This window comes from Calidris pugnax, unplaced genomic scaffold, assembly GCF_001431845.1.
Source record: "Calidris pugnax isolate Ruff unplaced genomic scaffold, ASM143184v1 scaffold56, whole genome shotgun sequence".
Classification (NCBI taxonomy): Eukaryota; Metazoa; Chordata; class Aves; order Charadriiformes; family Scolopacidae; genus Calidris; species Calidris pugnax.
In genome coordinates this window covers 2,437,487-2,451,494 of record NW_015090839.1, presented here as the reverse complement: position 1 = coordinate 2,451,494, position 14,008 = coordinate 2,437,487, and the positions used below count along the sequence as shown (strand labels likewise).

The 14,008-nt window shown below is 39.6% G+C and overlaps 1 protein-coding gene across 4 annotated transcripts in view; it reads left to right on the top strand.

The window, feature by feature from the left end:
* The window catches only part of TSHR (thyroid stimulating hormone receptor), a 54,570-nt gene extending 40,786 nt beyond the window's left edge, over positions 1–13,784 (top strand). For 2 of the 4 annotated variants that reach the window (XR_001411976.1, XR_001411975.1), the window contains 4 exons: positions 3,449–3,526; positions 9,277–9,465; positions 10,862–12,934; positions 13,519–13,784. Coding sequence is in view for 1 of the 4 variants with exons in the window: in XM_014941613.1 (XP_014797099.1) it covers positions 3,449–3,526; positions 9,277–9,465; positions 10,862–12,272 (1,678 nt within the window). In the remaining 3 variants the exon portion in view is untranslated. Of the gene's footprint in view, positions 1–3,448; positions 3,527–9,276; positions 9,466–10,861; positions 13,490–13,518 lie in introns of those variants that run through there. The other 2 variants (XR_001411977.1, XM_014941613.1) reach the window with 2 other exon arrangements.
* The last annotated feature ends 224 nt before the right edge of the window (positions 13,785–14,008 follow it).

The window sequence follows — 14,008 nt, the reverse complement described above, 5'->3', positions numbered from 1 at the left end:
TCCTCATCCAACAAGGATGTGTGTTTTATAGCAAAGCACAGCATTGCTGTATATATTTTATAAGGGCAGGGAAGTAAAAAACCAGGAATGAAGGGCTGAATGATACTTTTACTGAATAGCATTCATCTGAAACTTGAATCCCTCTTCCTAACACATTATTAATGTCCATGAACTGCATCACTCCTGCAGACTTCTGCTAAGTGGTGCTCCTGCACCAATGTTTATTTCTGTAAGGAAGTTACTGAGGAAAGAAGATTTTTTTAGTTCCAGTGAATGGCAAAATATATTTGTGGTGAGCTTTTACAGAGCTGTCTAAATTACTGAAATGGAAAGTGTGCAATCTCAAAATCTAATTACAAAAATAAATTCCGAAAGAATATATTTACTTTGGTACACACTCTCAGGAATCACTTACAATGCTTGGCTTAGCTCAGACTCAAGATAAGCAACGGTGTAGAAAAACCATAGGATGAATCCTTAATACTGCTCATTTGCCAATGCATCTCTTTGCCTGTTCTCCCTTTCTTTAACCTTCATTTCATAATCCAACTGGATGCATAGATACATTAACATGTTAGATGTCCAGAGCCCACTTAATACTACAGTAGTGATACTTAAATATGTGGCCAATGTATTATTTTTCTCCCTGTTTGTTAAGCTCTGCTGCCTTATTTTAAAATCAGAAGCTGAAAGAAAACAAGCAGATACTATCAAATAATCCATAATTCCATAATCCAGTGAGGTATTCCAACTAGGAATTTTTAGTAAATTTACTTGTTTTTAAACTAAGTGATCATTTGGAATAAAATTTTGCAAAACCTCCCTTTTTCCCTAATCTGGCTATTTATTCTTATTCCATCACTCCGTGCTGATAAAATTGGTTGTGGGACTGCAGTAAAACTTTATCAGTGAAATAATTCATCTAAAAAAAAAAAACACCGGTAAAGGTGTGTCCAGCTACAATAAAGGGAATTGCAAGAATGACCTTGGACTATGGAAGAAGAGAAATAGAAATCTTTTACACTGAAAAAAGAAATTTATGTGGAACTATATGTTAGTTAGTTGAAGTAACTGGTCAGCATTTTTCATTCATATCTGTTATACCCAGAAGAAAATACACTTTTGGTAAAAATAAAATATTTTGCAAAAATATCTTCAGACTTTTCAGCATTTTTTTGGTTTTTCATCTCAGCTGAAGATTTTGAATATTCAGGATTTTGTTTTTCTTTTGTTATCTCAAGATTTTCACATTTGCTCTGTATCTCCAATCTGGTGTCCCTAAAGAGCTCCCAGAATGCCCTCAATAATTTAACTTTCATACTTTTGTTTATTTTTAAGGAAGTTTTCTCATGTATGCATGTTTCTCCTTTTTGGAGCCTATAGAGTGTACTCTTTGGCTTTCTTGGTCCTACAAAGTTACTGAACATCTGTACCTGGTGGTTGCTTTCATAAAACAGACTTTAGACTGTAACTTTTTGAAACAGAGCATGCGTGCCACTCAGGCTGAAATAAAAAGTTGCTTTTCCTCATGCAGACCCTCTAACCTATTGCTTTATGGAGCACCCATTGATAATGTCTGAATGCTCAGTATCTCTGTAGTGCTCTGACATGACATTGTCCTGTTTTACATAGCAGCTGAAATGTCCTATTATCTTCTTTCTCTTCCTTCTTGCATTACAAGGCCTCCACCAGCCCTGTGCCCTTGTTGGTGAAATGTCAAGCAATCCTGACGCTTGTTGTTGTTGGGCCTGTGCCACCCACTGTTGTCATACTTAGGTCACTATGAGTTCCTCTTCCTGCTTTTTGCTGAACCTGAGCTACGTATAATGTTGCGGTCTGTGACCCTGTTGTTGCTCCTAGTCTGCAGCCTCATGCTTTCATCTGCAGTTTGCTTCTAGGGCCATTAGACTTTACCTTTTCCACTATACAGAAACTTGATAAAATTTATAAATGGGGTAGTCACAGGTGATACGAGTCTCCTCTGCCCAGGCACCATGCTCCTTCAGGGCCTTTACTGCGTTGATCATTTTGCCATCATTTCATCAAGGGGAACATACATTCCCCTTGAGAACTTTCCCTGTTCTCCTCCCTAACGGGTTGTGTTGCATTTCTGCCCCGAAGCGCAGACCTGCAGCTCAACCATCCCCTTTCCTGCCTTGGCTCAAACTTCTCTTAGAGGCCCTTTGTCATCATAGTACAGAAACAAAACGTTTCGACTGTTGTGTCTCCTTGCTTATGTAGTGCCTGTCAACCAAGAGAGCTAGAGGCTCCTCCATCCTCCTCCAGGGACTACTATATTTGGTAAATTATACTTAATCCCATCACAAGGTTTCAATTTCCATCTAAATTAAATTAAAAAGCGTGACTAGGTTTGATGCCTGCAAGCTGTTTCTCTTGTAAACATTGTGACAGAAGTTGATTGAACTAAGTAAAAACACAACCTAGCGTTTAATTGCTGGCTTAGGGAAAGAATTATCACAGTAGTATTCACTTGTACATATATATATATAAACACACACATACATAGGTATGTATATATATATATATCACAACCTAATCTTCAGTCTCTTTTCTTTGCTCAGCTAATTCAGCTCATAACTTGGGTTGTGTTATTTTTTTGAATGTTCAGTAGCCTTGCGTTGCCCGTCTTCAATCATGCACCTTTAACTCAACTCTGTAAATTCTCTGCTTCTTGAATCCACACTTTCTTATAAATTAGTTTCCAGAGTGATGCAATTTAGTGTTCGTCTCTGATTACATCAATCATGTAACGATAGGAGAAATTCACAGCATTCTATATTTCAGGAAAGTGTTGGCTGCTCAGGAAACTGTTCTCTGTTTTCCTAAGACTTTAGATTTTAAAATTTTTTTTTACATAAGTTGTATATTATTTTTTCCTTCAGATTTAGCCTCCTTCTCACTCCGTCTCTTGCTCCTCTTACCACAAAACTTCATTATTAACTGTTGACCTGGGGGGGAGGGAGCTTTCACTTGGCTATGGATATTATAAAGCATTTTAAAATGTTATTACCAAACTCAAAACAAAGAGGGAATTATTTTCATGTTTGTTCATGATGTGTTCCTGTGAGTATCATGCAATTCCCCATACCTCATTACAATGAAAGCAAAATTATCTATTTCACCTCATACTTACTCAAAGATACGGTGTGTATGCGTGTGTCTTTATGTGTATGACAGAGAGAGAAAAAGAATTTGGAGGAGAGGTAATTTATTTTGATAATTCATTAGATTTTTATTTGTTGAGGAATTAAATTTATTTTCAAAATGGCAAACCTGCATTTTGTTCCTTGGCCTCAATTTGTTGTTGGGATAGCATGGCCCTTATACATATTGCTTTTGTAAATCTGTTTAGGCAAGTAAACTGAATGTCTTCTTCTTTAACCTAAGAATAACTATATCCAAATCACTGTTTTGTTTGTTTCTGCAGCTATCTGCACAAGAACAAATACCTGGAAGTTATCAATGATGATGCATTTCTGGGAGTGCACAGTGGACCAACACTACTGTGAGTAGGAGAAAATGAAGCAGAGAAAGCTTCAAAAATAATACTGGTTTAGGTTACGCTTTCTTTCCAATGATTATTAGCAGCAGAGGAGCAGGGATGGGAATGACACATTAACAAAAAGAATATCAGCAACAGAAGTTGTGCTTTAGGGAACTGATTTAAGAAACGCTTGCATCTTACATTAGAAATACTGTTCCTATCCTTTTTTCTTCTGAAAAATTCTGTACTGCAATCTGTCTTATGAGCATATGATTGTAGTACAACTGTAATACAAACTAAGTACTCCAGCAGCACACATGGAAAGGAAATTGAAACAGAGATGGAAAATCATTTTAGACAGAATAAAGTTACTTCTGGTGCTGTCTTTTCTCCTTTCTCATATAACTTGAGTTTCAGTCTGATTTTATAGTCCTCCAAAGAACTCTTCACTAAAATTAGGAATCACAACACAGAATGAAACAAAAAAAAACCTTTAACAAGTATAAGAACTTGTAGAAGAATCATATTCCCTGACTCAAATCATGTAACATGTAACATAGTGCATAGGACTGATCACTGGGAGAACTGAAGGGCTGGCAGTGGGATTCCCTCCTCCACTGCAAAACCAGATGGTACTGGTTTTTACACTACGTGTAAGTATCCCTTTTACTTTCTGCTCTTCAGGAAAACAGCATATTTATATCAGAATAATGGTGCATTGTTCAGAGAAGGAATCCTAGTAGCTAGCTATAATAACAAAAAGGTGCAGAGACATTATTTTTCTCACAGAATCTCTCCGACTCCAGAAAATCAGGCTAGCTACTAGCAACATAGCAATCTGCAGTAGAAGTTGTATTGGCCATAACCACTTTATGCAAAGAAGACTTGTGTCCCTGCTGTGCAAAGCTGCAACAGACCTTTGATGGCAAGGTTGTCATCAAATCTCTGCTTCTCTGTCCCCTGCATTTCAAGTCAGATGCACTGCAAGGCCTACGTATGAATGGTAGTCTGTCATCTGCTTCAGTCATCTAAATTACTGTCTTGTAGGATAAGGAGGAAAGATCTGGCTGAGGGCCCACCTTTCAGGGCCTTATCATTCCTCCACATCACCCTCTACCACAAGGTCCAATGGAGTTATAAGCAGAGTCCTTGGGAATAGGGTCTGAGACCAGTTCTATGGATTATCAGGTTTTCCTTTCACTGGCTTGAGGAGAGAAAGAAGCACAGACCATTCATGGAGTCGTACTTTTGAAGCAGATAATAATTAAATTATTGGACATTGGAGAGGCAGTTTATGTGAGTTTGGCCGTGCTCTCAGACCACCTAGTTAGATGGTATATTTAAGCAGATATTAAAAATTTAGGTTTTTTGTGTTTTTTTTTAAATGCAGTTTGCAACAGCAGAGGAAGCAGGGAGTGTGATCACTGAATAGAGGGATCAGATGCCAATAATTCTGATTTCTTTGTCACCGCTATATTTCAGATGTATGTGGAGGTATACTTAGACTGTTCCTTTTAGAAAACTATTTTAAAAGTATGACAGTACATTGCTCTTCACCTGAAAAAGAAATCTTGGCTAGGATTCAGCAACTCAGTGTACCTGATTTACTAAATGCACCAACAAGAGCTGCTGCCTAGAGCACAAGTACAGCAAAGTACAACAAAAGCACAATCAGGCTCATTATTCAATTAACTTCTGCAAAACATACAGTACAAATTCAAAACATTACTAACTGTTGCACAAGATACATGTGAGTAATTAATTATCTTTAGAAAAAAGAAGTGCTCTTTAAAGCATCATTTCCCAGTCTAGGAATAGGTCCTACCTTAGGAGGTTCTGTTCTGTTCCTGCCACTGGGCACAAGCATGTCTTCGAGCAACAGGAGCACTCTGTATTCTGCTAATCAAATAATGCAAATTTGTAAAATTAAAGAATATTTCAGAAGATAGAAATAATATTTGCACTCTAAGCCCATCTATTATATATTTTATACTTTTTTACCTATTGTAGTATTGCAGTACTCAGAAATCTGTATATGATTAGGTAAAATATCCCAATGGTACTGTGACTCATTCAATTTCATTTTCTCAATTATCTGTCTTTTAAATTCTCATTATTACTTGATTTCATACTACAATTGCATGTTTCCAGCTGTGAAAAACATTATTGACAAAAGCTGTTGTGTCTTATATCTAATTCCAAACTTCTGAATTCATAAAAACAATGAAAAATTAGACCAAAAAATAATAACCCAGAAAAAAATAAAATCTAAACAGCTAAACATCTGTTTAACACTTGTGTCATATATACAGTTGGGTCAGAAAACAACACTTCTTAAATCCTAAACTATGTTTTATTCCCACATTCATCTGAAGCTCTCCGATGTCTCTTCAATTTTCAATCTAATGTGTGAATTCCATGTAAGGTAAGCGATAGCCTAGAAATGTCCCATGAGACTTATATGAAAGCAAGTGAGAAAGAAACAAAACCGCTAGCAAGCCACGATGTTAAAATTGGCTGAGTGCACTTTGGTTGCTGTTACGCTCCAGGGTGTAGAGCTCTACACGACCTCAGACAGACCACGTCCAGCACCTGAGCGAGCTCTAGACCACAGCTACTTAAATGCTAAAATCTGGTCTGGATCTAGACTAGAAGTGAATTTTGTTAGCACTTTACCATCATCCCCAACATTTGACGTCTCCCACAAGGAGTGTGACTGCCTGCTTTCCGTGTCAGCCTTTGTAGGGTTTGTTAAAGGCCTCGTAGAAGTCCCAGGAGACTTTGAGCAGATCTTAACCACAACGCTCAGAGGGGTTTGTAAGGCAGGACTTTTGTAAAAGCCCTTTACGTGCTGACTTCCCCCAGGTACATCATATCAGTTGGTGGCTCATTTGCTGCCTTCCCACAGGGGGGTAAGTGTCACACCTCTTTTACCAACTCAACTGCTTCCTCCTCGAGCTGCTTCAGAACTTTTTGGTGAAAACCATCCAGTCCCTGTGACATCTTGTCTTTCACAGCCTCTTGTACAGTCACTTCAATATTTGAGACAGATTCTCTTGACAAGTCTATCAGATCTCTTGCCCATTCTCTTGTGTTTCTTTAAGTATGACAGCTACAGTTTGGCAGTAGTAGCGAGATGCTCTTCTGTGCAATGTATACATTGCTGTGTTTAAACAACATCTTAGTTATCAATATTATTAGACATTAGCGAGGCTGACGCAGCTGCAGTCAGTTCCCATTTTTCTGAGCAGCCCCAAATCAAGACTGATCGCACAATGACACAGAACAAGTAAATAAGAAATAGGAAAATGTGTCTTCTGTATGAACGCAGACACAGATACTGTAGTCTGGCAAACTCCAACTACTTGGATTCACATTATTCTGAAGACTAGTAATTATTATTTAAAGTCTTTTCAATCCTATGCTTTCTCGTTTGAAGACAGCTGATATACTGCTTGAAGCAGATTGTGAATCTGAATAGATAATCATCAAGACTGGATTTGTTAAGGTAAAAAAAAACCAAAACATGTCAATCCCACCCTTTCTTCTGGCCAGTTGACACACTTTTTGTCACTAACAAAGCGTGGGCCTAGGTAGGATAACTAAGAAGTTATCTTCCCCTGGGAGACAAATTATCACCAGACCTCCAGGAGCCTTTTCCACTTGCAATAGCTGCGGCACACAGAGCTCACAAGACCTCTTGGTGGCAGACACCATGGCAACAGTTTAGGGAGTTCCCAAACTGGGGATTTTGGAAGCTTCCAAACTCCGAGCCATTGTGCTAAATAGGACCCATGGATGGGACCAACCATCCGTTGTTAGTCCTGCAACAGGATTAATCCTAAATCAGCTAGATCTTTAAGGCAGCTGTGCCTGTATCTTCTCCCCAAGCACCCCAGTTTAAAACAAGCAGAGCTTTTGAAAATCAAAACTGCAATAGCCATCAGTGCTTAAGTACACACCCATACACACACACATAAAAGACTTCAAAGGGTTCAGTAAGGTAGAACAGAAATTTTATAACTAATTCTTCCAAGCTCTTTCTTCTCACTGAACAGATCTTTCTTTCAGACTTCTTAACATCACTTGATGACACTCTTTGAGTTGCCACAGACTTTGCACATTGCCCTCTGCTCCCTGGGAAATAGTTTCCACCGCCTGAGCCCCAGGCTGGCTGCTCCTTCTGCTCCCAGCTCTCCAGGAGCTCCCTCCCCTGCGCACCCAGGGCCCTGGAGAGGCTTCTCTCCGCTGCTGTTCCCCAGGCACAAGCCCTTGTCCCTCAGGATGTTCCTCCTCCGAGTCGTTTCTGATGGGAACGTGACACAACTGTGAAAAAACCCAAAACAAAAAGGGATATTGTCCTTGTTACCTTGTTATTTGGCCTGCACACTGAACCATGGCACTGACTTTCACAATATAATGATGCAATTTTGTGAAAAGATTATACCTTTTCTCATTTTTAAGTCTCTTACCTCACACTCTTAGTTTCTCCGAAATTCATTTCACCAGAGTGAATAATCATTCCCAATCACCTTCTTTAGAATATGCATGGCCTACACAGTCTCCTATTGCATCCGGTCCTAGCTTTTCCCAAAAGTTCTTACCTGCTCCTTATTACTTCATATATAAAAAATATGATACTTTTAATAATTCTTGCTGTAGCTTTCTGTGCTCTTATATTCTGCATATAGTACTTACAGAACTGCATATAGTATTTAGGATGCAGTTAGATTTATAAAGGGAAGGTTCTCTGTTCTATTTTCTATTTCTTTCCTAAGAGTTCTTAGCATTCTATTTCCCTTCAACATTACCAAATAGTACTGACCTGACATTTTCAGAGAGGAATCCAAGATCTTTCCAGAGTACTAGGTAAATTAAACCCCATTGTCATCCATGTACAGTTAAGATTGCTTTTTCCTAATGCATTTTACATTCATCAATATTGAATCATATCCATTATTTTACTACTCTGTCACTTAGCATTGCAGGATCCTTCTGCTTCTTTAGACAATCAATTTTAGCTTTCACTACCTCATATTATTTTGTGTTGGAAACAAGCTTTGTTGCAGCTACTCTCTTTCTCTTTCCAGACTGTCCATGACCATTTCAGTAGTACCAGCAATCGCATAGCCTCTGTGCGCCAGCCCTTGATACCTGATTTTGTCAAGGCTTTTTAGAAATCCCAATTCATTGTACAAACAGGGTCATCTTTCTCCATATGCTTTGCCAGAACATCCTCAAAGAACTCCCAAGACTTTGTGAGGTGTCATTTCCCTTCCAAAAAGTCTTAGCACCTCCCATCACACAGCATTTGATCATGTTCCCTTCCTGCAGGTAGCTGCCACCACCATGAGGACTTGATGGAGACCCATGGGGGTTGCTGAAAGGCCAGCCTTGTCTTGGTAAGATCTAGTCTCAGATCTAGTTTACCAAGAGGTTTTGCTTCAGAAGGAGAGCTCTATAAAATAAGGAAATTGGTGAAAACCAAATAGGAGCAGGCCACTAAGTTGATTAAGGGAATGGAGCATCTCTCATAGCAGGACAGGCAGGGAGAGATGTTTCATCTGGAGAAGAGAAGAGTCAAGTTTCACTGTGACCTATTGGGATATTTCAATAGGAAGTATTGTAATTACTAAAACAATGTTCTTCATAAACTGCAATTAAAATCTTCTCTCTCAGTCCATCCTGAAACTCTCAGAAAATATTAGTATCACGTTTTCTGCTTATTTCTCTGGGTCTTCTGACATTTGTTGTTTTCTCCCTTTACCTAGGGATGTCTCCAGAACAGCCATTGCTAACCTTCCAGCCAAAGGATTGGAAAACCTTAAAGAACTAATGGCCAAAAACACATGGACTTTAAAGAAATTACCAGCTGTAAAGATATTTCTTCAGCTAATGCGAGCTGACCTATCATATCCAAGTCATTGCTGTGCTTTCAAGAGCTGGAAAAAAAACAGCGGGTAAGTTTCACTCACATATATTCAACTTTAAAGTCCGTAAGTGAAGACAACTTTTTAGTATTACTATAATTACATCTATTGGCATTTTTGTGACCATTTTTTCCAGGTATAGAGGACATTCTTTGAAACAGAGATTACAATTTCAAACTGAAAGAAGAAAGAATTTTTGCTATAACAATTTGTAGGACCTTTTGCAACAGCTCCTCCTTTTGTTGAGCCCAGAATTTAAGGGCAAAAAAAAGAAAAGGGTAATGTGCTATATAACACAGAATATGCTGTATAAAGGAGTGGAAAAAGAAGTTTTGGAGGGGTTATAGCCTTGTATCTCATATGTTTTCTAACTGAAAAGCTCAGAATAAATTATTCTGTAATACCCTTGTACATAGATTATTTCAAATTCCATTTCAGCAGGATTTCCAGCCTCCCTTCAGAACAGGTGCTGATAGCTTTTGGAAAGGAAAAAAAATACATTTATAGATGTCCTGAAGCAACAGAGCAACTCATCTGCTGGCAGGAGGGAAGGGGGGTGACTTACAGTGATCAGCAGCAAAATTTTACTGCAGAACGCAAATCCATTGTAAATTTCTCCAAAGTTCAGTAGGGTTTAGAGAATTGTCATCCAGGCCAGCCTCTGACTTAGGAAGACAGGCCCAGTCTTCAGTATTGCAGTATTGTGGTTAGAATGCATAGTATATTAAAAATATGCTATGACAAGTATACGAATTATTCAATAATAAGCTCACAAAGCAATAACATTCATAGTTGCAATGGTCTGGGAAAGTGAGGACAAAAATAAAACAGGAGTGAAGAGGAAAAATGTGCAGAAAGAACCCAGCCCAATCTAATGACTAAAAGAAACAACTGTTTGCATATCTATTAGTAGAGATGAAAATTTCTCAGAGTGAATTATAAGCAATCTCAAATTGTAAGCAATCTTTAATTCTACACACCTGGATGTGAGAAACGCTAAAGTTTATGTGACAGTGGATATCAGTGATCAAAAAACCTTGATGCCAAATTTCAATTTTTTTTCCTACTAAAAAGCATGAACAATTTTCAATTACAAATATAGGTGTACTTGACAATTGTATTTGACAAAAGTCTTGTTACCTACTAAGAAAGCAAATCCCAAGAAGGAATAGGAATTAGGGATGCTGAACAAGCCAAATTACTACTGGGGATAGCTGATAGCAACAGAGAAAAGAATAATATAGTTTAAAAAAAAGCCCAGAAATGCTCAAGCTTATTGTTCACTATACATTCTATTAACAGAAATATACCCGATCACATTTTTATAGCTACATTTTCATTCACGGTGAATGTTGCCTTTGTTTACTCGCTGCACTCCAGTCAGACCATAAAGGCCAGCGGGTGATTTCCCCCTCTACTCTTTCAGAATCCTGGAGTATCTGACATGTAACCAGAGCAGCAGTCACAGCTTTCGTAAAAGAAGATCAGTCAAAACTCTCAGAGGTCCATTTTACAAAGACTATGCAGAAGAATACACAGACCATACCGATTCTATATATGACAAAAACACCAAGTTCACAAATTTCCATGAAAATTCCCATTATTATATTTTTTTGGAAGAACACGGAGAAGGAAATTTTGGGTTTGGCCAAGAGCTCAAGAACCCTCAAATGGAAGATGTCCAGACTTTTGACAGTCATTATGACTATCCTATCTGCGGAGGCAATGAAGATGTAATTTGCACTCCAGAGCCTGATGAGTTTAATCCCTGTGAGGATATAATGGGATATCAATTTCTGCGGATTGTGGTGTGGTTTGTGAACCTGCTGGCCATCCTAGGTAACATTTTTGTCCTTTTCATCCTTCTCACCAGCCATTATAAACTGACTGTACCACGCTTTCTGATGTGCAACTTGGCCTTTGCGGATTTTTGCATGGGGTTATACCTCCTCCTGATCGCTTCTGTGGATCTCCACACCAGGTCAGAGTACTATAACCACGCCATAGAGTGGCAGACTGGACCTGGCTGCAACACAGCTGGCTTTTTCACCGTCTTTGCTAGTGAACTTTCTGTTTACACGCTGACGGTGATCACCTTGGAGCGCTGGTACGCCATCACCTTTGCCATGCGCCCGGACCGAAAGATTCGCCTGCGGCATGCCCTGGTCATCATGCTGGGAGGGTGGCTCTCCTGCTTTCTTCTTGCCCTTCTGCCACTGGTTGGTGTCAGCAGCTATAGCAAAGTCAGCATCTGCTTGCCTATGGACACCGAAACCACCGTGGCTGAAGCCTACGTTGTCTTCGTTTTAATATGTAACATTATTGCTTTTGTCATCATTTGTGCCTGCTACATAAAAATCTATGTAACTGTGCGAAACCCCCAGTACAAGTCAGGGGACAAAGACACCAAAATTGCCAAGCGGATGGCTGTGCTGATTTTCACTGACTTTCTGTGCATGGCTCCCATCTCTTTCCATGCTTTATCTGCCATTATGAACAAACCACTGATCACTGTCACCAATTCCAAGATTTTGCTGGTACTCTTCTACCCACTCAATTCTTGCGCCAACCCCTTTCTTTATGCTATTTTCACCAAAGCTTTCCGAAGAGATGTGTTTATCCTACTAAGCAAGTTTGGTATATGTGAGCATCAGGCTCAAGTCTACAGAGGTCAGACCATCTCAGCCAAAAACAGCAGCGGCTCTTATGGGCAGAGAATCAGCCGAGGGATAGGTCAAATTCCTACAAGCATTCAAGACCCAGTCAACGATTACCTTCCTGCCGTGACAATGCAGAACCAAATTCTCATGGAAGAATGCAAGCAAACTGAGCTATGACATCTCAAAGTATCCAGACACAATCTGGTCAAGAGATGGTTGTACATACAGTGAATCGACTAAGAAGATAACATGTTCTCCATATCCTTTTTCCCTAGCCTATCCTTTGTGATGTCTGAAAGCACCTTCAGAGTGGTCTTCTTTTAGACAGGTCACTCATTTGAACCTCATCTCACACTTTTATCAGTGCAGGATAAAAGATACTGTTCTGATGATAATGCTGGAAGTAAACTCGAACGCTCTAAGTAGGAAAAGTAATACATACAAAACCAGCAAATATAAAATATGCCCTCATCTAAAAAATTTTAAGGAAGCAGGACACAAAGCATAAAACTTGGGGGTACTTGTATGACTAAAAAAAGAACAAGGTTTTTTAATTAAAACAACATTAAAAAATACTACAGGCTGAAGTTCTCAATCGCCAACTGCCTATCTGTCAAAAAGTTCAACTGGTTTTCTAATAGTGAATTTCTAAAACTTCCACCAGGGCCTAAAATGGAACATAATCCTTCTGCTTCTGCCATCCTGACCAAAAACTACGCTAATCTTTTGTTTACAGTTCTTGGTTTAGTTGAGCGAGGTGGGAAAAGAAGTCTCTTCATATTGCCTTTGTAGCAGTAAAAGGCAAATAACATCGATTTTGCAATTGTTTATGATAATAGGTAAGAAACACGAGAGCATTTGTCTTTGTGTGATGCAAGAATTCACAGAATGGCAGGGAACTCTGGAGATCATCTAGTCCAACGCCCCTGCCAAAGCAGGGTCAGCTGGAGCAGGCTGCACAAAATTGCATTCAGGTGGGATTTTGTCTCCAGAACAGGAGACTCCACAACCTCTCTGGGCAGCCTGTTTCAATGTTCCATCACCCTCAAAGTAAAGAAGTTTTTCCTCACCTTCAGATGGAACTTCCGGTGTGCCAGTTTGTGGCCGTTGCCCCTTATCCTGTCACTGGGCACCACTGAAAAGAGTTTGGCCCCATCCTCTTGACACCCACCCTTTAGATATTTATAAGCATTGATGACATCCCCTCTCAGTCTTCTTTTCTCCAGGGTAAACAGACCTAGGTCTCTCAGCCTTCCTCATAAGAGAGGTGCTCCATTCCCTTGATCATCTTTGTAGACCTCTGCTGGACTCTTTCCAATAGTTCCTTGTTTTTCTTTAACTTGGGGGCCCGGAACTAAACATTACTCCATACGTGGCCTCACCAGGGCAGAGTAGAGGGGGAGGAGATTGTTTATGATAATAGGTAAGAAACACGAGAGCATTTGTCTTTGTGTGATGCAAGAATTCACAGAATGGCAGGGAACTCTGGAGATCATCTAGTCCAACGCCCCTGCCAAAGCAGGGTCAGCTGGAGCAGGCTGCACAAAATTGCATTCAGGTGGGATTTTGTCTCCAGAACAGGAGACTCCACAACCTCTCTGGGCAGCCTGTTTCAATGTTCCATCACCCTCAAAGTAAAGAAGTTTTTCCTCACCTTCAGATGGAACTTCCTGTGTTCCAGTTTGTGGCCGTTGCCCCTTATCCTGTCACTGGGCACCACTGAAAAGAGTTTGGCCCCATCCTCTTGACACCCACCCTTTAGATATTTATAAGCATTGATGACATCCCCTCTCAGTCTTCTTTTCTCCAGGGTAAATAGACCTAGGTCTCTCAGCCTTCCTCATAAGAGAGGTGCTCCATTCCCTTGATCATCTTTGTAGACCTCTGCTGGACTCTTTCCAATAGTTCCTTGT